Genomic DNA, 23,229 nt, shown 5'->3' with positions numbered 1-23,229 from the left:
AAGTCGCGCCAAATTATTTCTCCAAACACGCGGTCGACCCAAGCTCATCGCATCGACACATCGACACATCGACGCTATTCAATGAAATAATAAAAAGAGATTCATCAATCCTCCCCGACGAATACAGAGGCGCACATTAATTTCATTCTCGTCACTCGCTAATTATCTATCCTAATTAATTTCTTGATAATTGCGATTCGTCGTGTCCGCTTCATCAACAGCCCTATAATCACCCAATCTCTCCCTTTTTCAATCAATCACTAGTCGGAATAATCCTTCGCCACAAAGATGGATGGCGAACACGCCAGCTATGGCTCACCAGCCAATGCAGCTACACCTGGTAGCAACCTCATTCTAGCACAACCTCCTCTACAAGCTGACACATCGAATGCGCAAGCAGCTGAAGGTAAGCCCCGAAGAATGCGACTACGACCACCTTTATGATTGTCTTTCTATCTCGTATCTAAATATGCTAATGCGGCACTTTAGATGTGCAGATGTCTGAAATACCCTCGACTGATCCGATCATTAAGCAAGATAGCACTACTCCTGCTCCTGCAGGTACTTCAGATAACCCACTCGATGCCCCTCCCGCGCCGCCTGCTGAAACTACATTAGCTAAGGATGACGAGGAAATGGGCGAGGCTCAGGCCGATGGACGACAAGAAAAAGATGGTGACGAAGTAGCCGCCGGTGCTGATGGTGCCCAAGAAGTAAAGTCAAAGGAAAGTATCGAGAATGCCGCGCGCGAACATCTCATCTCCCAAACCCACGCTATTGTCCTACCGAGTTACAGTACCTGGTTCGATATGAATGCCATCCACAGCATCGAACGCAAGGCTCTACCCGAATTTTTCAACAGTCGAAACCGAAGTAAAACCCCAGCCGTCTACAAGGATTACCGTGATTTCATGATCAATACCTACCGCCTGAACCCTGTCGAATACTTAACTGTGACAGCCTGCAGACGGAACTTGGCTGGAGATGTCTGCGCCATCATGCGCGTCCACGCATTCTTAGAACAATGGGGACTAATTAACTACCAAGTAAACTCGCTTGACCCTTCTCGCCACAATTACATATCTAACATACTCCAGGTTGATGCGGATCAACGCCCGTCCCAAGTTGGGCCACCCTTCACTGGTCATTTCCAAGTTATCTGCGATACACCGCGCGGACTTCAGCCCTGGCAACCTTCAGCCGATCCTATTGTTCTCGAAGGTAAAAGGATCCATGACACTGACCAAAAAGCTGCTGCTGCTGCAACTGCTGCCGGCGAACGAAACCTTGAGATCGGCCGCAACATCTACGAAGCAAATGCGAAGGGTACGAAGATAAACAAGAACGAAAACAAACCGAATGGCGAGGCCACAACTAACGGCGCTACCTCACCAACCGCCGATGAAAATCTAACCAAGCCTGTTGTCAAAGTCCACTGCCTAAACTGTGGCGTCGATTGCACCAGAGTTTACTATCATCTGCCAGAGGCAAACTCCGCAAACAAGACCAAGTATGATGTTTGCCCTAGTTGCTACTTGGAGGGCAGAATACCTAGCAACCAGACAAACACCCAGTTTATCAAGATGGAGAACAAGACCTACTCAACAATCCCTGACCGAGAGGCCCCGTGGACAGATGCTGAGATTCTTCGTCTCCTCGAGGCGTTAGAAAGATACGATGACGACTGGGCTGAAATAGCAGAGCACGTAGGCACGCGAACCAGGGAAGAATGTGTCCTACAATTCCTCCAACTAGATATCGAAGATAAATATCTCGAAACGGAAGCCCCCATCCACGCTCCCACGGGCCTCGCTATGCTAGGAAAGCACGGCGGTCACCTTCCTTTCAGCCAAGCCGACAACCCTGTGATGTCCGTTATCGGATTTCTCGCTAGCCTCGCGGATCCTAAGACGACAGCCGCAGCGGCGAAGAAGTCTGTTGAAGAGCTGCAACAAGGTTTAAGGAACAAGATTGAGGGTGGCGAAGTGGCCAAGGTTAATGGTAAAGGCAAGGAAAAGGAGGGTGATTCGATGGAGATTGACGGCAACCAAGAGAACACAAGCACAACGGTGTCAAACTTGGCTAGCATACCACTCGCCGCTATGGGTGCACGTGCAGGTGGCTTGGCTTCTCATGAGGAGCGAGAGATGACCAGATTACTCTCCGCCGCTGTGAATGTGACCTTGCAAAAGATGGAGCTGAAGCTGAAGTTCTTTGACGAAATGGAAGGCATCTTGCAAGCAGAACGGCGTGAGTTGGAGCGGGGCAGACAACAGCTGTTCTTGGACCGACTCGCGTTTAAGAAGAGGGTGAGGGAAACCCAGGCCGGCCTGCGCGCGGGCGTGAATGGCGCCGATATCAAGACAGACGGCAACGGCTTAACTTTCACATCCGCCCCCTCCCTAAGTTCAGTCCAACCACTCGGCAGCGACGGTAACATCAAGAGCTACGAAGCCTAAGCAACATCCAGGTCAGGTTTGGAGTTTTTTACGCGCGATAGAAGAGTCGGTTGAATGTGATTTCGCGGCGAACCAGGCTTCCAAAGGGAAATGGAATGGGCAAACGCAGTTTTCTTATTTACCGCTAGCTGTTTTTTTTCTTCCGTTGTTCCGGGGAGGCGTCATGGGAAATTCGACACATCGCAAACCGGTCCTTGCTATGTATGTATGCTCTTCCAGAAAAAGGGTAACTATCTTGCACTTCTTCGTCTTTGTTTTTATTCTTCGTTTTTCCTTTGCAGAGGAGGAGGGGGGTAGGCAAAGGAGGGGAAGAAGCTCTATTGATGCTCTTCTGCGAAAAGGGCTGTGTATTACCATAACGCGAGATAAGATCATATCGATTAGGTACCCTCATAAATACCTAGGACACGTCCGTGAGAAATGGAAAAGGCTGTTTTTCTGGTTACTGAACTTTTTTTTGAGGTGATTATTTGAACTAATTAGGTGGGTGTTGCAAGAGTAAGTTCTAGTTGGTGTTCGAAAGTGGGATATATACGAACACCTCCCTGATTTGTAGGTAGGTATATTATGATGCCTCAGTCATCGTAACTCTCCAAACGACTCCGCTCCGCAGTAAACTCCCACGCGCTGTAATACTCCGTCCAATCCCTCCAATCCTCACCCTGATCTTCCAAGCCGGACTTCTTCCCAGTGCTACCTAGAACTAGCCTCGGGTCCGGCTTAGGTGACTCGGTCTCGGACTTGGCGGGTTCACCCCGTAGCATACCCCATAAACGCGCCTCTTCAGCCGCGCTGGTCGCGGCATCGAGGGCGTCCGCGTCCGCCCATAGGTGTTGTTCCGCTTTGAGGCGGTGGATGAGCGCTTGCTTGGACCGCGAGGTCGGGATGTAGTCTAGTGCGCTGTAGGTTAGGGCTTCGTTTAGATCGGCGGAGAGGAGGGCGCTGTCGATTGGGGGCGAGGGTGGGCGGTTTGAGTCTGGGTCTGGGTCTGGGTCTTGATGTTCTGGATCGTTGATTTCGGAGGTTTCTGAGGTGGCATCGGAGTCGGAGTCGGAGGTGGGGGGTGAGTCGATTGTGGTACTGAATCCGGACTTGGAGGTAGGTCCTGGTTCGTCGAGGGGGTCGCTTATTGGATTTGTGTTGGGGTTTGGGAAGCCGAGGGCGGCTTCGACGGCGTCGTAGGTCATTATGTCGTAACCAGAGTCTTCTTGTTCTTGTTCTTCTATGCCGGGGATAGCTTCTTCCGCTTCAATTATGTCGTCTTCGGATATAGTGTCAACACCCATATCTTGATCTTCTCCTTCCTCTGATAGGTCTTCATCCTCATCCTCCTCCACTTCATTTTCATCATCCCCCTCTCCCTCTTCACTTATGTCACCTTCGTCTTCGTCATCAATTACATCCAACCTCAACCTCCTCGCAGCCCGCGCCCAAAACTCTCGACTACCCTCCTTCAGCCCCACACTCGCTGCCGCGGCCCAGACATCGTTCTTCTTCACAAGCGCACTATGCCGCGTCGGGTCCCTCGCACGCTTCATCCGTATCCTCGAACTCGCTACATACAACGCCGCGCTCATAAGCCGCCTCGTAATACTCAGCGTCAGCGAGTGAAAATCCGCCAGCGCCGTGGCCCGTATCGCGGGGCGCTCTTTAGCCTCGGGCTCACCCGACGCAAAGCGCCAGTTCCCGTCCTCTACGGTTGAATTCATGAAAACGCGGTCCGAAAGCCTGAGCCAGTTGCGGAGGTGGAATAGCTCTGCGAAGGGTGGGAGGTCGGAGTGGTTGTGAGACGGATCGGTTTCCCCCCTCGTCTGCGCCCGCATCCGCGACGCGAATACCTGCGCTAGCGGCTCCGTCACGAGCCATCGCCCACCCCAACGCTTCTGCTCTAGCGACGCCTCGTACGTCTCCTGCCGCAGGGCGAGCGCATCGGCCGCCGCATCCAAAGCAACCGTGAGTTCCGCACTAAGCTCTACGGCTGAGGGAATAGCTAGCGGCCCGATGTCTCGGCGCCGTTTACTTTCAGAACGCCGGGCGCGGTCCGCAGCGGATAAATAGTGAAGGTACTGCTGCACCTCGAGGACACTCTTACTCCCGATCCGCGAAGCGATTCCGGCTGCGTCATCGCGGCCTAGACGTGCTAGGGCGACGAAGAAAGCTTGCTTCTCCGATACGGACCAGGATACAGCGCCCAGTTGGGTGGGCTTGAGCTCGTTCAGGGGAAAGGTGGGGGTTGTCGCTTCACTTGGGAGCCCGGATGCTGCGTCGGCGATGTCCTCGTTTAGGAGGTGCAGGTACTGCGGGTTGAAAACGCCTTTTTGTCGTTTAGGGGCTGGAGCTGGGGCGGATGGGGGAGAGGTTGGTCTCCGCTGCCGCTTCCGCTGGGCGGGGGGGGAGGAGTCGCTGCTGCTGGGGTTGTACTCGGAGTCGTTTCCTAGGTCCATATTTGGGGGTTGGGGTATGGGTTATATTTCCCCGGATTATTTATTTGTAAATTATTCCCTTGAGACTCATGTAGGAGACCGGATGAAGTGTATATGTAGCTATCCGTAGCTTTCGGGCGTATCGAAAATGGAGATTTCCATCATCAGGAAAATCCTTGACCAACTTTGAATATTTCGGTTAGAAAGGGGTTCGCGACGTGACTTATAGAAATTTGAATCTGATTGATTTTGCTAAGCTAGGATTGAGATGAGATGCTCATCAAATTTTAAAGCAGAATGTTCATTAAATGTGAAAAGAGATTGAAGAAATTGAGAAACTACGATTGATATCGGGGTTTCTACCGAGTTAGCATTATGTGCAAAGCCCCGTTAAGTAAGTAGTAGTTATTCCTGTATTGATGTATTTGACGTAAGACATATATATCTAATCCAGCAGATATCAAAGGACTCAACAACTCTATGAAGCGACGAACTTCGTAAGTCAATACATACAAACTAAGAGGTAGAAAATATATCCCCTGATAACTTCAGTTATTTACTTTTGGGTGAATATGCGAAGCAAAAGTCGATGTTGCCTCAGTTACTCCTTACCGGGATATCTATTCGCTCTATTACAAGTCGAGGGTATCACTTAATCACCTATCCGTCTCCTCGTTTTTTGCTCAACTCCACAGAAGAAGTTTTAATTCCAAACTTCAACACGAGCCTCAAATCTTGTCTCAACGTCCATCCTGTTTTTCATTAAATATGCCATGCCGCCCTTGTCTGCGCAATGGCTATCTTCAAAGGCATCTATATGTCGTTTGCTAGTGAAGGGTTATCATCGGACAAAAGTTTCGCCTCTAATCAGAACTTACGCCTCCGACGCCACTCGCACATTACAGAAAATAAGTCTCCGTGACTATCAAGAAGAATGTATTCAATCCGTCTTGGCTTCTGTAAATAATGGCCACAAAAGATTGGGAATATCGCTAGCTACGGGTGCTGGGAAGACTATCATCTTCACCCAATTGATTGACCGGATCAAGCCTGATTCGGATGAAGCTAACCAGACTTTGATTCTAGCTCATAGGAGAGAACTCGTGGAACAAGCAGCAAGGCACTGTGCCAATGCGTACCCACTCAAGAAGGTTGAAATTGAGATGGGAAATATGCATGCCTCGGGATCTGCAGACATCACAATTGCCAGTATTCAGAGTATCAATTCCGGAGAACGCATTGAGAAGTTCAATCCTGACCGATTTAAGCTTGTGCTTGTTGACGAAGCTCACCATATAGTTGCTCCTCAGTACTTGAGAACTTTAGAGCACTTCAGTCTAGATACAAAACAGGAGGACTCCCCTATACTCGTTGGCGTTTCTGCGACCTTCTCTCGAACCGACGGGTTACGGCTGGGCGCTGCAATCGACGAGATAGTGTATCACAAGGACTATGTCGACATGATAGGAGACAAGTGGTTGTCGGACGTCATCTTCACCACCGTCGAGACGAAAGCCGATATCTCGAAAGTTGGCAGCGCTGCCAATGGTGATTTTCACACCCGTGAATTATCTAGGGTTGTGAATACCAAACAAGTTAATGAAGTAACCGTCCGTAGCTGGCTCGCAAAAGCTTCGGGTAGAAAATCTACCTTGGTTTTCTGTGTGGACCTCTCCCACATCGATGGATTGACTGAGACCTTTCATCGGTTTGGTGTCGATGCCAGATTTGTGACCGGCGAGACGCCGAATGTTGAGAGGAGTAAACTCATTGACGCCTTCAAAAACCGAGAATTTCCGGTATTAGTTAACTGTGGCGTTTTTACCGAAGGAACGGACATCCCCAACATCGATTGTATTATTTTGGCACGGCCCACTCGTTCGCGCAATTTATTAGTACAGATGATAGGAAGGGGTATGCGACTTCATCCAGATAAGACCGATTGCCATATCATCGACATGGTAGCCAGTCTCTCTACCGGCATAGTAACAACTCCTACGTTGTTCGGCCTTGACCCGTCCGAGCTACTCGAGAAAGCATCCGTATCAGATATGCAGCGTTTAAAAAGCACGAGAGAAACTGGCGAGAGCCAACCAGCCCGAAAAGTGACATTCGTCGACTATGACTCGGTTTTCGACTTGATAGCAGACACATCTGGAGAGAGGCATATCCGATCGATTAGCCAGCATGCGTGGGTACAAGTTGGTCCGACCAAGTGGATTCTGTCAGGGCCGTCTGGGACTTTTATTCGACTAGAAAGGGAATCAACGGAATTAGACACGCATAAATTCGTTGCTTGGGAGACCCGGGCTCTTCCCAAGGATTTATCAAAGTCACCGTTTGCTAAACCTCGAAAGCTACTCCAAGCACACACCTTGATTGATGCTGTACATGGGAGCGACAAGTATGCATCAGAACACTATCCCCATTACCTTATCTCAAGGTACCAAAACTGGCGAAACGGGCCACCTACAGATAATCAACTGGAATTTCTAAATAAGATGCGAGGGGAAGGGGACAAACTAAAACCGGAGGATATTACAAAAGGAAAAGCTGCAGATATGATAACGAAATTGCGACACGGCGCTCGAGGACGCTTTGCTACCCTTGATGCGGATCGAAAGCGAAAGGAACGAAAGCAGATTATGGCACAGGAGAAGGAGAAAGTCATACAAGAACGAGAAAAAGTAGTTGTTGGACCTTTATTAGCGTGATGTTTTTCACAGGGTCACAAGGTCATAGGTTCACACACGCAAACTGACGAAATCGCCCTTATTTTATGTCAACCTAATAACAAGAGCTTGGGGCGGCCTAATAGGCGGCTTGATATCAACTTGGAATGAATGCGGTTCGTACGAGTCCTGTTATTAAGGAAGGTTCCTTCTAATTTTTGACGGTTAGTGTGCGGCCAATTTTTAGGCACTTGCCAACATTACAGGACAATTTCATCCAGTTTGCAGCTGTAAACTGTAAACTATCCACACAGTTCTTGTCATTCCCTCATTCCCTTATGCACTTTCATTTCGTCTCGTTCCATTTCGTACTACACCTTTAAAAAATAATCCCCAAACTTTCACGGATATGCTAAGTTGAGTTTCCATATTCGTGAATATCACCGAGATACAATCCCCCTTCTCTAATAATTACATCAACCTCCATTCAACCTTCAATAGTTCGACTTTTAAGATAATCTTTATCTTCCACTTATTCAACCTGGGCGCACATACGGCGAATAATGGGATAAGGAGTACTATTGGTTTGAAACTTAGTTCTAACGCCAACCGCGTCTTGTTCCCAACCTTCGGCGCCTCTTCAATTCGTACCCTAACAGCCAATACCTTCCTTACTCGTTCCTTCATCAAAATTTCCCATGTCCCTATAAATCAAATCGACGCACTTTCCTCCCGCCACGGGCAAATTGGTATAGAGTGGGGGGGAAGGCATGATGAAGATGGAAGCCAGGGATACCACGCGTAAATCATGCGCAGAATTCTCCATAAACTTGGACGATACTAGTTCCAATGGTAGAGTCACTACTTCGGCGTGCCACTACCATGCGCATCCTACTAGATCGGCGTCTGACGCCCCATACCACTTCCCCAACACCCCTTCTGAAGACGCTATTACTCAGTCGCGTCCCCTTCATACTGAAGTGCCAATTCTAGATGGCTGGCAAACATTCCCTCCACCTCCCGTCCCGCGATTGGACCTGGACAAAGTTAAGAGAGCGTCTGGGAAAGGATTACGCGATGTAGAGGAATTTACGGACCAGCATATTCAACAGTCTATCGCTCTCTGTGAAGCAATGGGACTGGCCTGTACCAAGGCAAAAGAAATCGAGCACGAGAGAGAGTCACATAAGGACAAGGAGAAAGATAACGACACTAAGGTATCTTCCCAAGAAGACCAAGTCCTCTTTGCGGAAATGCGACGGATGTATTACTCATTTGCGAGCCTCGAGGGTTGTGAAAACCATGCTTCTATTCGACGCCACTATTCTGAGTTTCTGAAGCACCAAAGCCAACAACCGCCACGAAAGCCGTCAAAAACAGAGCGCTTGCTTGGTTCAGATGGATCATCTACAAATACAGACATACCTCGAAACAGCCAATTGTATTTCCTCGGCTCACCACCAAAGATGTACATTATTCCTTTCGACAAGGCTGTGGCTGCGGGCTTAGAAGATGTTAAGGGCTCAAACGCCAGAGTCACATCTCTCCCCAGCGTAATCAAGGCCGAACCGTCTCAATCCGGGTTGTCTTTACCAGCAGCACCCTTCCTATTTCAACCCTCTCCCAGCAAACCGCAGAATGACAATATACCGGATTGGTTTCCCCTTCTTAAAATACCGGTGAAAGGAGATGACCTCCAGTCTCGATGGACGAGCTTCTCCAATACCTTCAGCGCGCTGGAGAAGGCAATGGAATTGAAGGATGATAAGCCGAAGTGGGACAAGACGTGGCACGAACCCAATCCCAAGTGGCAATTTGAATTCCGCGTTAAAAAGGGCGGCTGGTGGAAATGCAGATCTGGACCTGATGCTCCGAAGGTTGAAGCAGAATGTCGTCTCTGCCATGGAGCAACCGAGCCATCGAAAAAGACGGCCAGTCTAGAAGAGCGATACAAGGAGATGATGGACGCTATCAATGAGGCAATGAGAGAAGTTGCCGAAAAGGACAAGGCTGCCGCCCTATCGATGCTACGTCAACAAGGTCAACACGACGAGGCCTCCCAATACAAGTCATGGGTAGAGGAACAGCGCAAGATCAAACAAAGGAGCGCCGAGAAGACGGCTTACCGTCGAACGAAAGGCTATAATTTACTTCGAGGCTATGAGGAGCCATCTAACCAAGTTCCTAATGGTTCCCAGAGAGAGTTGAATAAGGAATAGGTTAAGGCACAAGTTCGCATAGTTTGAGCTATTCATGATTGGACTTTGGTGGCGTTTATTGATGGTTGGAGTTAGTAGCATTGGCATGGTTCTGGCGGATATTTTGCTTTGGGGATATTTGCAGGATTCACGACAGGAATGAGTTAGGAAATCTGTATGAATGCATGGCTGGCGTATGGGTGTCGCATAGTAGGTGGTTACAGATGTGTTGTTAGAGGGTCAATCAATCCTGCATATGAAAGAGTTTGATGAATAAAAATCTCCTCTTCGATTTATATTGATGTTTAATTCCACCGTGGAAGGTGCATCTATTTCTCTTGAACCTTGAATGCCCCTTTACAATGATCAAAAGGTATCACAGTTCAGCCACAGAATCAATGGTGGCACTTGCCTTCGGCACGACTCGGCACGAACCCAATTTTATTTTTTCAATAATACTCCGATTAAAGTGTGGCTAGTGAAGCTAGTGCTAGTGCAAAAAAATTAGCTTAACTGCTTAGAAAGCGATGATGTATTTTGTTGAAAATAAGTCCGGGTCCAAGCTCCAATAGAATTATTAAGACGATAGTAGAAACCGCCTTCACTTTTTCGTTTTTGGCAGGGCAATGGGTATTTTCTCCCTTAGGCCTTTTGCCGCAATTTCTGTACTTTAGATCGCCACCTCTTTCCTTTTAATCTCAACTGGTGGTTTTTTTCTGCGACTTTGAATTTGTCTTGTATAACGACCCGCTTCCACTTCCCTGCTCCCCTCCGATTCCGTCATCATCATCATCATCACCCCTCCACCGATATTTTCCCTCTACCGCTAGAGAGAGCTCTTAACAATGCTGTGTCGACAACGCTTTGCGCGGCAAGTTGCCGTAAGAGCGCCCTCCAACTTTGCGCCTAGGCTTCGTCCCCATTTCGTATCCCGCCTTTACTCAATAAATACCTCCAGCCGATCCACCGAAAGTACGATCGCGTGCTCCAGGCCGACGATACCCTCAACACATGGCGTCTTGTTAAGGTCAAGCTTCTCTACCTCAGCTAGTAGAAGGAAAGACAAAAAAGACAGCGACTTCTTCGATGGACCAGTAGAACCATTGTCAGAGGAAGAGGCGAAAGCAAACCAGGAGAAAAAGAAGAAGACGGAGAAAGCGGAGAAGGTAGAGAAGGCAGAAGAATCTAAAAAGGAAGTAAGCGAGGCGAGAAGCTCCAATGAGGAACCTCCGCCGTCTGGCAAGGGTCAAGGAGAATCGCACGATGCTAAAGATGCTAAAGACGGCAAAGAGGGAAAGGATGGAAAGGGAAGCAGTGCAGCAGGAGGTTCATCATCCGGGTCAGGTAATGATGCGCCTGGAGACGGCAGCCGAAAAGGTCGTAAGTCGGCCGACAAGGCGCTGCAGAAACCTGTAGTGCCCGACGTATACCCCCAGGTTATGGCGATCCCTATAGCGAAGCGACCTCTATTTCCCGGCTTTTACAAGGCAATCACCATCAAGGACCCCCACGTCTCAGCCGCCATATTAGAGATGATTAAGAGAGGTCAACCTTATGTTGGCGCATTCTTATTCAAGGATGAAAATGCCGACGAGGATATTATTAGAGACCCGGCCGACGTCTACGATACTGGCGTCTTTGCCCAAGTTACGAGCGCATTCCCAGTACACGGAGAACAGAACAGTCTCACGGCTATTCTATATCCCCACCGTCGCATAAAACTATCCACTCTTATACCCCCTAGCACCAACGAGCCTAAGAAGGCAGATTCCGAACCAGAGCCTATCCCTGAACCGATACCGCAAAAAACAGAAGAGGAACCGCAAACAGAGAAGAAGGGTGATGTAGTCGCAAGCTTTGAAGAGAGCGCTGTGGCCCAAAAGGGTGACGGTACGGCTGAGAAATACGAACCTACGTCGTTCCTACGAAAGTACCCGGTCAGCCTAGTCAACGTGGACAATTTGTCTGAAGAACCATTCGATCCCAAAAGTCCAGTTATTCGGGCGGTCACAAACGAAATTGTCAACGTGTTTAAAGAAGTCGCCTCGATGAATAGTTTATTTAGAGATCAAATATCAACATTCTCTATGAGCCAGTCTTCAGGAAACGTCATGTCGGAACCGGCCAAATTAGCAGACTTCGCAGCAGCTGTATCTGCCGGAGAACCAGCGGAACTACAAGATGTTCTCGAAAGTCTAAACGTCGAGGATCGAATGCAAAAGGCTTTAGTGGTTCTCAAGAAGGAGCTTATGAATGCACAGCTCCAGTCGAAAATTACGAAGGACGTGGAGCAGAAAATCACAAAGCGACAACGAGAATACTGGCTGATGGAACAAATGAAGGGCATTCGCCGCGAATTAGGTATCGAGTCCGACGGTAAGGACAAACTCGTTGAGAAATTCAAGGAGCGGGCCGACAAGCTAGCTATGCCCGAAGCAGTCCGAAAGGTGTTTGATGACGAGATTAACAAGCTCGCTCATCTCGAACCTGCTGCTTCCGAGTTCAACGTGACGAGGAACTACTTGGATTGGTTAACGCAAGTCCCCTGGGGACAGCGAAGCGCCGAAAACTTTGGAATACAAAATGCGATGAAGGTTTTAGATGAGGATCACTACGGACTTAAGGATGTTAAAGATCGTATCTTGGAGTTTATCGCTGTCGGTAAACTCAGAGGTACTGTTGAAGGCAAAATCTTATGTTTCGTGGGACCTCCAGGTGTTGGCAAGACAAGTATAGGCAAGTCGATTGCCAGGGCCTTAAATCGTCAATACTACAGATTCAGTGTAGGTGGTCTCACGGATGTGGCCGAGATCAAGGGTCACCGACGGACATACGTCGGCGCCCTTCCCGGACGAGTCATTCAAGCTTTAAAGAAATGCCAAACTGAAAATCCTCTGATATTGATCGACGAAGTTGACAAGATTGGTCGAGGCTATCAAGGCGACCCCTCTTCGGCTCTCCTAGAGCTACTCGACCCAGAGCAAAATAATTCTTTCCTAGATCACTACATGGATGTTCCCGTCGATCTTTCAAAGGTTTTGTTTGTCTGCACAGCAAATATGACCGACACGATACCCAGACCCCTCTTGGATCGTATGGAAGTCATCAGACTCTCCGGTTACGTTTCCGACGAGAAGAGAGCAATTGCAGATAAATATCTCGCCCCTGCAGCAAAGGAACTTGCTGGATTGAAGGAGGCCGATGTTATCCTGACGGACGAGGCTATCGATGAGTTAATCAAGTCGTACTGTCGCGAATCGGGCGTTCGGAACCTAAAGAAGCAGATCGAAAAGGTCTATCGCAAGTCAGCCCTGAAGATTGTTCAAGAATTAGGTGAGGATGTTTTGCCCGAGTCTGCAGCTCTCACGGACGATGGCAAGGCAGCATTAGAGGAATCGGAGAAGAAGAAGGAAGAGAGGGAGGAACAGGACTCAACCTCTCCCGAGGCATCCGAGAAAGAAACTACAGAGAAGCCGCGTGTAGCCCTCAAGGTGCCCGATTCGGTTCATGTTGAGATCAGCAAGGAAAACCTCAAGGACTACGTTGGTCCTCCCATATTCACTTCCGACCGTCTGTACGACGTGACGCCACCTGGTGTTGCGATGGGTCTCGCGTGGACCCAACTAGGCGGCTCTGCCATGTACATAGAATCCATTCTGCAGTCTGCATTGAGACCCAGTAGCCGCGCGGGCCTGGAGATCACGGGTAACCTTAAGACAGTTATGAAGGAGTCGTCCTCGATCGCCTATTCTTTCGCCAAGGCGTTTATGGCTAAGCAGTTTTCCGACAACCACTTCTTCGACAAGGCCAAAATTCACCTACACGTGCCAGAAGGGGCAGTGCAGAAGGACGGACCATCAGCTGGCATCACTATGGCGACATCGTTCTTATCATTGGCACTAGATGCCCCAGTCAACCCCACAATTGCGATGACTGGCGAGCTTACCTTGACCGGTAAAGTTCTTAGGATAGGAGGTCTGCGGGAGAAGACGGTTGCGGCAAGGCGGGCTGGTTGTAAGATGATCATCTTCCCAGCGGATAATATGTCCGACTGGCTAGAGCTTCCTGAGGTGGGTGCCCCAAGCCAGCAATTATAGCCCAATGTTACGGTTCAAGCTAACATTATCATGTAGAACATCAAAGAGGGTCTCGAGGGCCGTCCGGCCAACTGGTACGGTGAAGTCTTCGACCTCGTCTTCCCCAATCTGGACCGGGAACAAGCGAATCGATGCAAGATCTGCGAATGGAAGAAGGAGCACGACGCTAAAGCGGAGAGCGAAAAAGACGAATAGGAGACGAGGCGGAGATCGGAGTGACTGGTACACTCCCACGGCATTCCCACAGCCCCATCGTCGACATGCATATTTTATAGACATTTAACAGTAATGCATTTGCGGGATTGGGCCATCAGACGGGCGTTTAGGCGGCAAGACAATGACTCGACGAAACGGCTTTGGAGGATGGAAAAAAGCCCATGATCCAAACCCACTAACCACTAACTACTAACCAACCACATACATACTTACACAATGTACTCCTCACTCCTCACCTCTTTTCTGAAGCATTGCACTTTTGTATCATACGATCTACGTTAACCCGTACTTCTTCTTCCCTCTCTCTCTTGCAGATGGTGGAATGGGGGGAAATAGATGGCGGAGCGCTCCGGAACTTGTCTTTGTGTTTCCGCTCGCTTGCTGCTTTCTCCTCTCTTACTTATTCCACTCGTCTTACATGTCTAGATAGGTAGATATGTAGCTGCTTGAAGAAGAAGGGGATGGGAAAATGATGAAATTACATTTTTTCGAAGATTCCGCTTGGTATGTATGTACATGGCAACGTGTCAGAATATCAAAGCACTGCCTAGTGACATGCCCCGCCGAGACGGCTTTGTGACTGGACCCCTTTTTTCGATGGAGGTGCTTGGAGGTGCCAAGTACGTTGTGTTCCTTGTGCTGGAGCCGGAGGGTAAATGACATTGTAGGCAGATATGTACATAGGTAGGTATAGGTAGATTAGGTAGGGTAAAATGCCTGGTGAAGATACTTACTTACATGCCCGTCTGCCGCCTTCTGCAGGTGGTCGCATTGAGTTTCTACACTTACGTCTTCCGTTGCGTCGGGGACCCTGCGATTCATGCCGGGTTTGGTTCACGCACGCATGCTCGGGTCGGAGGTACGGTGGTGTGTGGTGCGTTGGATATATGTAGGCATTATTCAGCTGAGGGCTCGGGGATTGGGTCCTTCGGACGTTGGTCCGGTATTACTGTCAGAAGTCAATTCCTCTGAATTTCGGCTCTCTCTTTCGTCTTTTCTTTTCTCGGCTCCTTGCTTGCTTGCGTGCTTGCTTGCTTATGGTTATATGTAATACTTAGTATGGGTATGTTTGGATATCGGTATGAGGTACGTAGGTGGCATGTGCTCTGCTGACCACCTCGATAAACGAGGACAGCCGAGAAACGTTCCCCCGTTGCAATTTACGCCGATTACGTGCCTAAAAGCCCGACCCGGACCTCCCTCCATTACGTGCGTTGCTCGAGAACCGCTGGAGTTCTGGGGGAGATGTAGGGGCTTGTACGGGCTATGATACCGAGAATACGCTGAATCATGTATGTAGGTACCTATCTACGCAGGTGGTATGAAATAATTACGGGATGTACTAGGTATGTATGACTTGGAGTAATTAATAAATGATGGGGGGTTATAGCGACGCCAGCGAAATCGATTGGAGAACGAGGCGAGGGAGAGAGCGTCAGGGCCAGCCCGCGGGAGCCAATGCAGGGCGAGATGCCGCGATCTTTTTTCTTTTATTTCTGATGTGTGCTTCCCGGGCATTCCCACGCGAAAAGCCTAATTCATCCTTCGCGCGGGCGCCGTTCTGGTCACACTTAACGTAGGTACCCGTAGATCGATTTCCGGCTTTTTTTGTGCACTTTGGATGCTTTGCGATCGTCATTGAGGCGTAGGAAGAGGGGGGAGGGAAGGGGGTTTGACATGTACGTGCGCGCGCGTGTGCGAGGTGAGAAGTGAGAGGTGAGAGGGAGACATCGACGATGGGGGATGGGAAAATGAGATTTTTCCGTACAGGTGAGGCCAGATGACGATCAGTAAGGTCCCGGGAGGTCGAGGAGCGGCTTCGTGCAGCGTTGCGTGCGATTCGCGAATTGGAGGCGCCGAGGATCTTACAGGATTGTCGTCATGCAGGGAGAATAAGAGAAGGTAGGAGGTAGGTATGTAGGTAGAAGCGAACGGGACTTTATTGGGTGCTTACTTTCCACGATGCGCATTGGCAGCCAGTTGTCTCCAAGCAGAAGCCTTGCTTTCGGACGTGTGTGTCTGTGTTGTTGTTTTATTTTCCCGCTATTGCTGTTGTCTCTAACACACATAACATCCATGGATAGCATGGGATGTTGTTCTAGGTATGTAGGTCGAAGAGAGTTGTTAGAAGCTATCGCACGCATCGCTGCCCAATTCCTTCGACACCTTCTCCCGGTGACGATAGCGGTAGCACTCCTAGCGCAGTCGCGTGGTTCCAACGGCCACCTGGGCTAACGTGGTCTTAGATTGGGTAGCACCCGGGAAGGGAAGCGCATACAACTTTTCATTCCCTTCTCTCTCTCTTCGGCCACGGGGAGAAAGGGGGGGCACGTATATTATGTATACATATACAGTTACGTAGGGTATGTAGCATTGTAGGTATATATGAGGTACGTATAGATGTTCAAGCGGCTTTTGAGATAATAATCTCATATGTATACGGGTAGGTATTTGCGGGACGGGAGGGATCGAGAAAGCGGGATCTTGGCTTGGGTCCAGCCCTAAACTGTTGATCTACCTAGCGTGGGCTGACGACATTTTTTAACCCCCTTGGACAACGCATCGCCGGTTGTGTTCGACAGGGGGATGTGGTAGATGTGGTGGATGTGAGGAACTGAGAGGTTGGGTGAACTTTCGAGAACACTTCTAACTTCTGACTTATGAGCTGACCATACGTATATTATATGGGTGTCATTCCGTACAGATTGCAGGATGTCATGTAGGTTGGCGAACTCGCTTTGGTGAACCGGTTCGTTTCTCCTCTAGGGTCCGTTTTATTTCTCACACGTCATCTCCTTTTTATATATTTTTATATTATCATACGAACCGTATGAACCATAGGCATCTAGTAGTGCATTTTCGATTACGTATGGGTTGTGTTAGTACTTGTGTATGTGTCTGTGTTGCTATGTTTACTCTGTGTGTTGCTGTGTTGCCTTGTTGCTATGTCAGTAAGTTCTAGCTACGATATGTATACCTAGTGCTTCGTTGGCCCACATGACTAGCCGTCGATGTTGGCAAGCGGATAACTCTTGCGTTAGCTCGGTTCCGGGCCGGTTTCGCGGTTAGGGCGACCGTCAAGGAATAATGCTATTCTAAATTTATGACCTGTCAAAGTAGGCGAAGTCAGGAAGATCCTGGGAATGGTATAGGAACCTAAGTTACGAACTGCATTCGGGAACTTATCTACATATGTAGCATATGTAGACACATGTAGGTACATAGGGCATAAGGGTTGTTTACCAAACTCCGGTAAAGGTAAAGCCTTGTTGCCATGTACGCATAGTAGAGATTGTATGTAAAGTCGGTGAGCGTAATAGGATAGCGGTGTATCTATAGGACCAATGTTTAGCATGCTTGCAGATATAGGAAGGATTCATGCTTAGATGGCTCCACGTGTATGTGAAGTCATACATGTGTTTGATGCAATTTATAACTCGCCAATTCTAATTGTTTTTCTCTTCATTCGTTCAATTTTGTATAGAGAATTTCGACTGACGTATATTCCAAGAGATAATTAGTACTTATAGAGTATAGACCATGTACTGTACAATACCTAGTTGTCGGTTCTAAGGTTAGTCTTTGGTTAGTCTTCGGATAGACTAAGTCATCGCAAGCAGGGTCTTGAGACACTTGGGTATCAATCTCACTTACCTGTCTAGTACCTCTAGTAATAAGTATACATACCTGGATGATCCTCGACTTCTCGAGAGCTTGTACTATGTAATGGAAACTTGGTCATGCGATACGTAGATATACGCAGATATACGTAGAAGGCCACGAAAGCCACCAAGTAAGCTGGATTGTACGATTATACGATTGTATAATTCCCTATTTCCTTCTCCTAGGTATTCGTCCCAGACACCCCTCTTTTCGGGATCGACCACTAGCATCTTTGTACAACACATCAATGAATCATCCTGATTTTCCCGACTTGGTTGAATGGCCTAGCGAAAGGCCTAGGAAGAACCCCCACCAAGCGGAAAAGGGACCATGGCGGCATGACCAGTTTTGGAGGGAGGGATGTGAGAAGGGGTTTGATATCGACATATCGACGAAGCTGAATTGGCACAGAAAAAAAAGATCTCCCAGCCAGCCCAGCGCTCTCCACCACCCAAATTGTCTTAGGCCACCAGATTTATAGACAATACTCCACAAGAGCAACAACCTTGCATACCACGTCTGACTACCTCCCACGCTTCTTATAACAGCTTTGAACTGCCATTGAAGGAAAATTCTATAAGCTCCGGGTTCATCCGTCCACAATTGATAAGCGACAACATATGCGAACCGAATTGGAATAAAAAAGGAATGCGAATTACTTATACAGCGATGATGGATGATGTATGTATTTTCTTGAAGAAGAGAAGAAAATCAATTGTAGCCCCGCGAGATCATCGAGAAAGAAAAAAAAAATAACCAGGCCGATACTACCCTGGTCCATGGCAATATCACAACTTGCTGGCAGTACATCTATGTCGCTAATCCTTTCTCGGCATAGTCAGATAAGATAAGTTAACGCCAGTGCCTGTCTCTGGTCCTTGTGCTGCGTTGTTCGTCGCGGGAACAGCTTGTACAACTAACATGGATACGTCAAGTACCCAGGTACAATACCTTACTATCGCTAGTATCCTGTACCCTTACGTACCGGGGGAAGGCAGGATAGCCAGGGTTGCTGCAAGGTAAGGTGCAACCTCAATGGTCCTTCGTAGAACTCGGTCCGCCTCCAATTTCTATATTCGCTCAAAAAAGTTTTTATTCTCTTACAATTACTTCGAACCAAGTGTCACTTTCAAATGGCTATATCGTCCTGTACCCCGAAAGCGGAGTTCCCTAGAATAACTTCAGCTTGCATATCTCCTGCATCCCGTCTACATAGACAGGTAGCAGCTAGACGCCGCGGAATTATACCTGGTTCTTGAGAATAATTGTGAAGACTAGAGCAGAAAACGGAAATCAGGAAGCGGAAAGCAGAAAGACAAGGGACACAGCACAGGGACACGCGCGCATACACATCAATACATCAATACACTTACACATACGCTACGCATACGCACCTGGGCATACATATCTATATTACATACACATACACACATACGCACATACACATATCTCGTCGCCCATGTCGATGTCAAATGTCGAATGTCGGCACATCTAAGCCACCACCGTCGTCGCCAATTACCTACCAATAGGGTCTCGACAGCCTTACCTATCGAGCTTCCCTTTAGTCTCTTGACCCCTCGACCCCTCGACGTTGGGTCTGCTTGCATTAAGCCGCCCATGACTACATACCTAGTCTAGTGTCCTCCTACATACATTACATATCTTATTATATCTCGCATAGCAACAGCATCAGCTGCCTGGTCCGGGTCCGCTACGCCTTGCTTCTTGTATCTGTTCTCCCCGCCCTTTAAACAATCTCGCAGTCTGTTCCAATCTTCAATACACTCTAATCTCCAAGTCGGGTCGAACTTGGACCACCGTCGACTTGGAGTTCTCCATTGCCACGACAACACGTCGCTATTACAGCACGGTCTGCCCCGCCAGCTATAGCTGCGGATTCAGCACAGTCCTTCGTTCCATATTCCTTCGATAGCGGAAATCTCAGAACAGACCAGGTCCATGAAGCTTGAACGATAACGCACTGTTTTATTCTAACACCGCCGTCATGGCAGCACAGGCAGGCTTGCCGTCGCATGAACCCCCGCCATCGCCCGAACATGGTAGACTAACTAACATGTTCAAGAAGCTTCTGGGGAAGGACAACAACCATGCGCTAACATCCCCGACAACGAACCCTGAAACAGAATCTAGGGCGTCTCTAGATTCAACACCTAGCTCGGGCTTACTGCGCAGGGTTTCGAGAAAGGTGGTCCCGGGCTTGCCCCGCGCTAAGACCTGGAAGAGACAACAGTCTGAAGTGAGGGAGAAGCTCGAGGTCATCGAACCCACGCCAGTGGAACGTAGGGCCGTTTCTGTTGATAGACGCATGCGCGTTCAGCGCAGTGTTTCCCATGTGAATCAGCCTCTTCCGCGCTCAAGTGCGCCCGACTTTCTCGACGACGCCCGGGGCTCGCTTAGCCCTAACACCGGGGTCTCCCAGCCGAAATCACCAAAATCATCGACTCCTCAGACCCCTATCGACGAGAAACACTTCTTAAGCCTGCAAGATGCCAGTACTGCCAACATAGCTCCGGATACGGCTCAGGATGCAGCCCCGGATGCGATCCCGGAGCATCGCGATTTACTCCAACCGGTAATCAGCCGCGCCGAATCTCGAACACCTATCGATGGCCAATCTACTACGACGTCTCAGTATGATGCACTCATTAATGACGAATTGGAGCGAAAATGGATTCTTAATCTGAGTATGCACTTTCGAGATAAATCTAGGAGAGAAAAGTTTTTCGTCACATATCGCGAAGATGAATATGTATGGAGACGGGTAACTATCTCCCTAGATTACCGAAATGCCCCAGATGACTCTCTAGAGAAAGATTTACTACATATCAAATTCCAAAGGGAGAAGAGTGCCAAGATCTACGAAGCTATACGGGAAAGCCTCCAAGACATCCAATTCTACGCGACAGTCACCAATCTTAAGCTACAAACGACAGATAAAAGATTGCACGTGCATGTGGTAGAAGACGTCAACGTATGTTCTCTTTTTTAATATATTAACAAATACTAATGATAAGCTTCATAGGAGATCATAAATTATCCCACCGTCCGCATGATTCAACATCTAAATTGTCAACGCATCAGGGAGAGAGATCTCGTATTCGACTCTCACATGTCAGGCTTTGTCTACAAGGTCCGTGTCGGTGGGAAGACGCTCATTAAGAAAGAAATCCCAGGACCAGATACAGTAGACGAGTTCCTTTACGAAGTCAACGCCCTCAATTCCCTGCGATTCTCCCGCAACGTTATCGAATTTCATGGTGTGGTAGTTGACGATGAAGACGAGTCCGTCAAGGGCTTACTCATCAACTATGCCGAGAAGGGTGCTCTCATTGACGTGATATACGACTCGCAAGAGGAAGGCCGTTTCCTGCCGTGGGCTCTTCGAGAGAAGTGGGCAAGGCAGATTATCCAGGGCCTATCGGACGTTCATGAAGCTGGGTTTGTACAAGGCGATCTTACACTCTCTAACATTGTCATCGATTACGAAGACAACGCAAAAATTATAGACATTAACAGACGAGGTTGCCCCGTTGGATGGGAACCTCCGGAGGCAACTCCACTCATCGATAGTAACCAGCGGATCTCGATGTATATCGGTGTAAAATCTGATCTTTACCAGTTAGGAATGGTATTGTGGGCGCTCGCGACGTTGGAGGACGAGCCGGAAGCGCATCGCCGCCCACTTCGTTTGAGTCCCGAGATCGAAGTCCCCGATTTCTATCGCACGATGGTGGAGTATTGCTTGCACGAGGATCCACGTGTCCGACTTCAAGCTACCGTACTACTAAGGTTGTTCCCCGAGCCCACTCACGATGACGACTATGACAGGCACACGGTACCCTCGATTTCCGTCGACGATGGATTTTCTTTAAGAGAATATACGGTGGGCGGATATCAAGGTAACGGTCATCTGCAAACAAAACCAATTCCGCCTCGAGATACTTGGTCATTTTCCAATTTCGGTAATACACATGCTACGTCGCCAGGTTTCTCCGACGATCCGTTCTACTACCCATCGAGGGGACGATCTCCGCCTAGATCATTACCGAGTAACCACGGCATGCCTAGTCCGCATTACTTTGAACAACGCGACGCATGGCTCAATAACAATACAGATCCGACTACCAACGCCATGGAACCGAAAGAGAATACGGCCGATACCCCAAGAGAAGGGCGTTCGACAGCAGACGTAGTCGCGAAAGTGGAACGAGACTTGAATGAATTAGCGGCGGAAGAAACTCGGACGACTGGTGGTGAAAACCAGACGAAAGAAGCCGCGTTGGCAATTAGCGCCGACAAGCCGCCTAAGGTAGCCGCCGAGGACGTCGAAAAGGCCTTACCTTTCACTGACGACAATACAGAAGCTGTCATACCTGCTGACGGTCCTACGACGAAGGCTGCGCTGGCTGAAGAGCAAACTCTGGAAGTTTCGCAACCACGGGGCGAGAATGAAGCTTGGGGACAAATTGGAGTAACACGACTCGATGAGCCAGGGGATGCAGGAACGTCCGTAATCCTAGCACCTAACCAAACCCACGAGGTCATCCGGCCTCCTACAGATGAAGATGGAGGATTTGAAGTATCAAATCATTATACACACGACAGTACAGATATACAAGCGCTACAAACAGAAGCATCACCGTCTAGGACAGCCGAGTTCCAACCTAATAACGTTCCATCCGACCTGACGGGTATCGGATCGAAATACGACAGCTACGTTCCTCAAAATATAAACTTCTCAGACGAAGACCTAGAGCCCAACACGACAGCCCCGACGACGAATGTGGCATCTCAAGCCTAAGAAATTTGCGATTGAGAGATATGCGCATTTGGAAATAGCTGTTGAGATACATATAACAGCGGCGCACGGAGTCATTTATGCATAATGCAATTTTGGGATGCTATTTTAGGATATCCTGTTTTATGAATTTTTCTCGGGCATTTACATCTATTGGGTTGGCGGATGGGCATGAAAAAAACACAAAGTGTACAAATAGAAGCATCGTTACCATATTGTTCATTTAACGATTATTTAATATGTCTCATAAAAAACGAATTCTTACGAGGATAATGGCTATGGGGATGGGATGTTCAGTTCGGAGATACTTACCGAGGTCGCGGAGGAAATAAAGCATTAGCAAAAATACTTGATCGAGGACATAGAAGAAGCCGGGGAACTTTCTGTGTGTTTGTGTGACTTGCACGGGTATTTGATAGACTCGAGTCGGCGTTTGTGGATTTCTTCAAGGGTCGTTTACTGGTAGACGCTCGCACGCGGTGAGTTCCATGCACTGAGAAGCTGAGGAGGAGTGGATATCGGTCGATGGCGTATGGCATCGTCTGATGGTGGCGCGAGATGGGGATCTCAACAATTATATCTATGAGCTGTCGATGTTGTGCTGTGGCAGAGACATATGGGCTTCATGGCTTCTACTCGACATACTGTCTAGGACCTAGGTATCGGCCGATCGGGCATGCAT

General features: G+C 48.6%; 9 protein-coding genes across 9 annotated transcripts; 8 read left to right on the top strand and 1 right to left on the bottom strand.

Annotated features, from left to right (window-relative positions):
* The first annotated feature begins 4 nt into the window (after positions 1 to 4).
* GGS22DRAFT_152499 (SWIRM-domain-containing protein) lies at positions 5 to 2,891 on the top strand. The gene is made up of 3 exons (XM_047959692.1): positions 5 to 406; positions 490 to 1,046; positions 1,098 to 2,891. The coding sequence occupies exons 1-3, from the start codon at positions 289 to 291 to the stop codon at positions 2,457 to 2,459; spliced, it is 2,037 nt and encodes a 678-aa protein (XP_047822675.1). The 5' UTR covers positions 5 to 288; the 3' UTR covers positions 2,460 to 2,891.
* GGS22DRAFT_63625 (uncharacterized protein) lies at positions 2,468 to 2,979 on the top strand. The gene has a single exon (XM_047967628.1). It carries the CDS (start codon positions 2,623 to 2,625, stop codon positions 2,923 to 2,925), a length of 303 nt encoding a protein of 100 aa, XP_047822674.1. The 5' UTR covers positions 2,468 to 2,622; the 3' UTR covers positions 2,926 to 2,979.
* GGS22DRAFT_152494 (uncharacterized protein) lies at positions 2,892 to 4,892 on the bottom strand. The gene has a single exon (XM_047959691.1). The coding sequence runs from the start codon at positions 4,280 to 4,282 to the stop codon at positions 3,035 to 3,037; it is 1,248 nt and encodes a 415-aa protein (XP_047822673.1). The 5' UTR covers positions 4,283 to 4,892; the 3' UTR covers positions 2,892 to 3,034.
* Positions 4,893 to 5,529: 637 nt separating this feature from the next.
* On the top strand, positions 5,530 to 7,987 carry GGS22DRAFT_63593 (P-loop containing nucleoside triphosphate hydrolase protein). The gene is made up of 2 exons (XM_047967626.1): positions 5,530 to 7,730; positions 7,784 to 7,987. The coding sequence occupies exon 1, from the start codon at positions 5,656 to 5,658 to the stop codon at positions 7,594 to 7,596; it is 1,941 nt and encodes a 646-aa protein (XP_047822672.1). The 5' UTR covers positions 5,530 to 5,655; the 3' UTR covers positions 7,597 to 7,730; positions 7,784 to 7,987.
* On the top strand, positions 7,961 to 10,050 carry GGS22DRAFT_63591 (uncharacterized protein). The gene has a single exon (XM_047967625.1). It carries the CDS (start codon positions 8,325 to 8,327, stop codon positions 9,771 to 9,773), a length of 1,449 nt encoding a protein of 482 aa, XP_047822671.1. The 5' UTR covers positions 7,961 to 8,324; the 3' UTR covers positions 9,774 to 10,050.
* Positions 10,051 to 10,315: 265 nt separating this feature from the next.
* On the top strand, positions 10,316 to 14,262 carry GGS22DRAFT_63576 (ATP-dependent protease La). The gene is made up of 2 exons (XM_047967623.1): positions 10,316 to 13,822; positions 13,886 to 14,262. Exons 1-2 carry the CDS (start codon positions 10,598 to 10,600, stop codon positions 14,042 to 14,044), a joined length of 3,384 nt encoding a protein of 1,127 aa, XP_047822670.1. The 5' UTR covers positions 10,316 to 10,597; the 3' UTR covers positions 14,045 to 14,262.
* A 349-nt stretch (positions 14,263 to 14,611) lies between these two features.
* On the top strand, positions 14,612 to 15,162 carry GGS22DRAFT_152490 (uncharacterized protein). The gene has a single exon (XM_047959690.1). The coding sequence runs from the start codon at positions 14,804 to 14,806 to the stop codon at positions 15,035 to 15,037; it is 234 nt and encodes a 77-aa protein (XP_047822669.1). The 5' UTR covers positions 14,612 to 14,803; the 3' UTR covers positions 15,038 to 15,162.
* Positions 15,163 to 15,833: 671 nt separating this feature from the next.
* On the top strand, positions 15,834 to 16,338 carry GGS22DRAFT_63580 (uncharacterized protein). The gene has a single exon (XM_047967624.1). It carries the CDS (start codon positions 16,028 to 16,030, stop codon positions 16,298 to 16,300), a length of 273 nt encoding a protein of 90 aa, XP_047822668.1. The 5' UTR covers positions 15,834 to 16,027; the 3' UTR covers positions 16,301 to 16,338.
* Positions 16,339 to 19,540: 3,202 nt separating this feature from the next.
* GGS22DRAFT_63564 (uncharacterized protein) lies at positions 19,541 to 22,703 on the top strand. Its single transcript, XM_047967622.1, has 2 exons — positions 19,541 to 20,720; positions 20,772 to 22,703. The coding sequence occupies exons 1-2, from the start codon at positions 19,734 to 19,736 to the stop codon at positions 22,548 to 22,550; spliced, it is 2,766 nt and encodes a 921-aa protein (XP_047822667.1). The 5' UTR covers positions 19,541 to 19,733; the 3' UTR covers positions 22,551 to 22,703.
* The last annotated feature ends 526 nt before the right edge of the window (positions 22,704 to 23,229 follow it).

This window comes from Annulohypoxylon maeteangense, assembly GCF_022496945.1.
Source record: "Annulohypoxylon maeteangense strain CBS 123835 unplaced genomic scaffold GGS22scaffold_2, whole genome shotgun sequence".
NCBI classification, from domain to species: domain Eukaryota; kingdom Fungi; phylum Ascomycota; class Sordariomycetes; order Xylariales; family Hypoxylaceae; genus Annulohypoxylon; species Annulohypoxylon maeteangense.
This window is presented reverse-complemented; position numbering and strand designations above follow the sequence as displayed.

Bases quoted from the DNA above. Each gene is read 5' to 3' on its own strand.
- GGS22DRAFT_152499 (XM_047959692.1), top strand. From the start codon at position 289: ATGGATGGCGAACACGCCAGCTATGGCTCACCAGCCAATGCAGCTACA. The intron at 407-489 runs GTAAGCCCCGAA...GCGGCACTTTAG, and splicing joins GAATGCGCAAGCAGCTGAAG to ATGTGCAGATGTCTGAAATA. The intron at 1,047-1,097 runs GTAAACTCGCTT...AACATACTCCAG, and splicing joins GGGGACTAATTAACTACCAA to GTTGATGCGGATCAACGCCC.
- GGS22DRAFT_63625 (XM_047967628.1), top strand. From the start codon at position 2,623: ATGGGAAATTCGACACATCGCAAACCGGTCCTTGCTATGTATGTATGC.
- GGS22DRAFT_152494 (XM_047959691.1), bottom strand. From the start codon at position 4,282: ATGCGGGCGCAGACGAGGGGGGAAACCGATCCGTCTCACAACCACTCC.
- GGS22DRAFT_63593 (XM_047967626.1), top strand. From the start codon at position 5,656: ATGCCGCCCTTGTCTGCGCAATGGCTATCTTCAAAGGCATCTATATGT.
- GGS22DRAFT_63591 (XM_047967625.1), top strand. From the start codon at position 8,325: ATGATGAAGATGGAAGCCAGGGATACCACGCGTAAATCATGCGCAGAA.
- GGS22DRAFT_63576 (XM_047967623.1), top strand. From the start codon at position 10,598: ATGCTGTGTCGACAACGCTTTGCGCGGCAAGTTGCCGTAAGAGCGCCC. The intron at 13,823-13,885 runs GTGGGTGCCCCA...ATTATCATGTAG, and splicing joins ACTGGCTAGAGCTTCCTGAG to AACATCAAAGAGGGTCTCGA.
- GGS22DRAFT_152490 (XM_047959690.1), top strand. From the start codon at position 14,804: ATGCCCGTCTGCCGCCTTCTGCAGGTGGTCGCATTGAGTTTCTACACT.
- GGS22DRAFT_63580 (XM_047967624.1), top strand. From the start codon at position 16,028: ATGCGCATTGGCAGCCAGTTGTCTCCAAGCAGAAGCCTTGCTTTCGGA.
- GGS22DRAFT_63564 (XM_047967622.1), top strand. From the start codon at position 19,734: ATGGCAGCACAGGCAGGCTTGCCGTCGCATGAACCCCCGCCATCGCCC. The intron at 20,721-20,771 runs GTATGTTCTCTT...TAAGCTTCATAG, and splicing joins ATGTGGTAGAAGACGTCAAC to GAGATCATAAATTATCCCAC.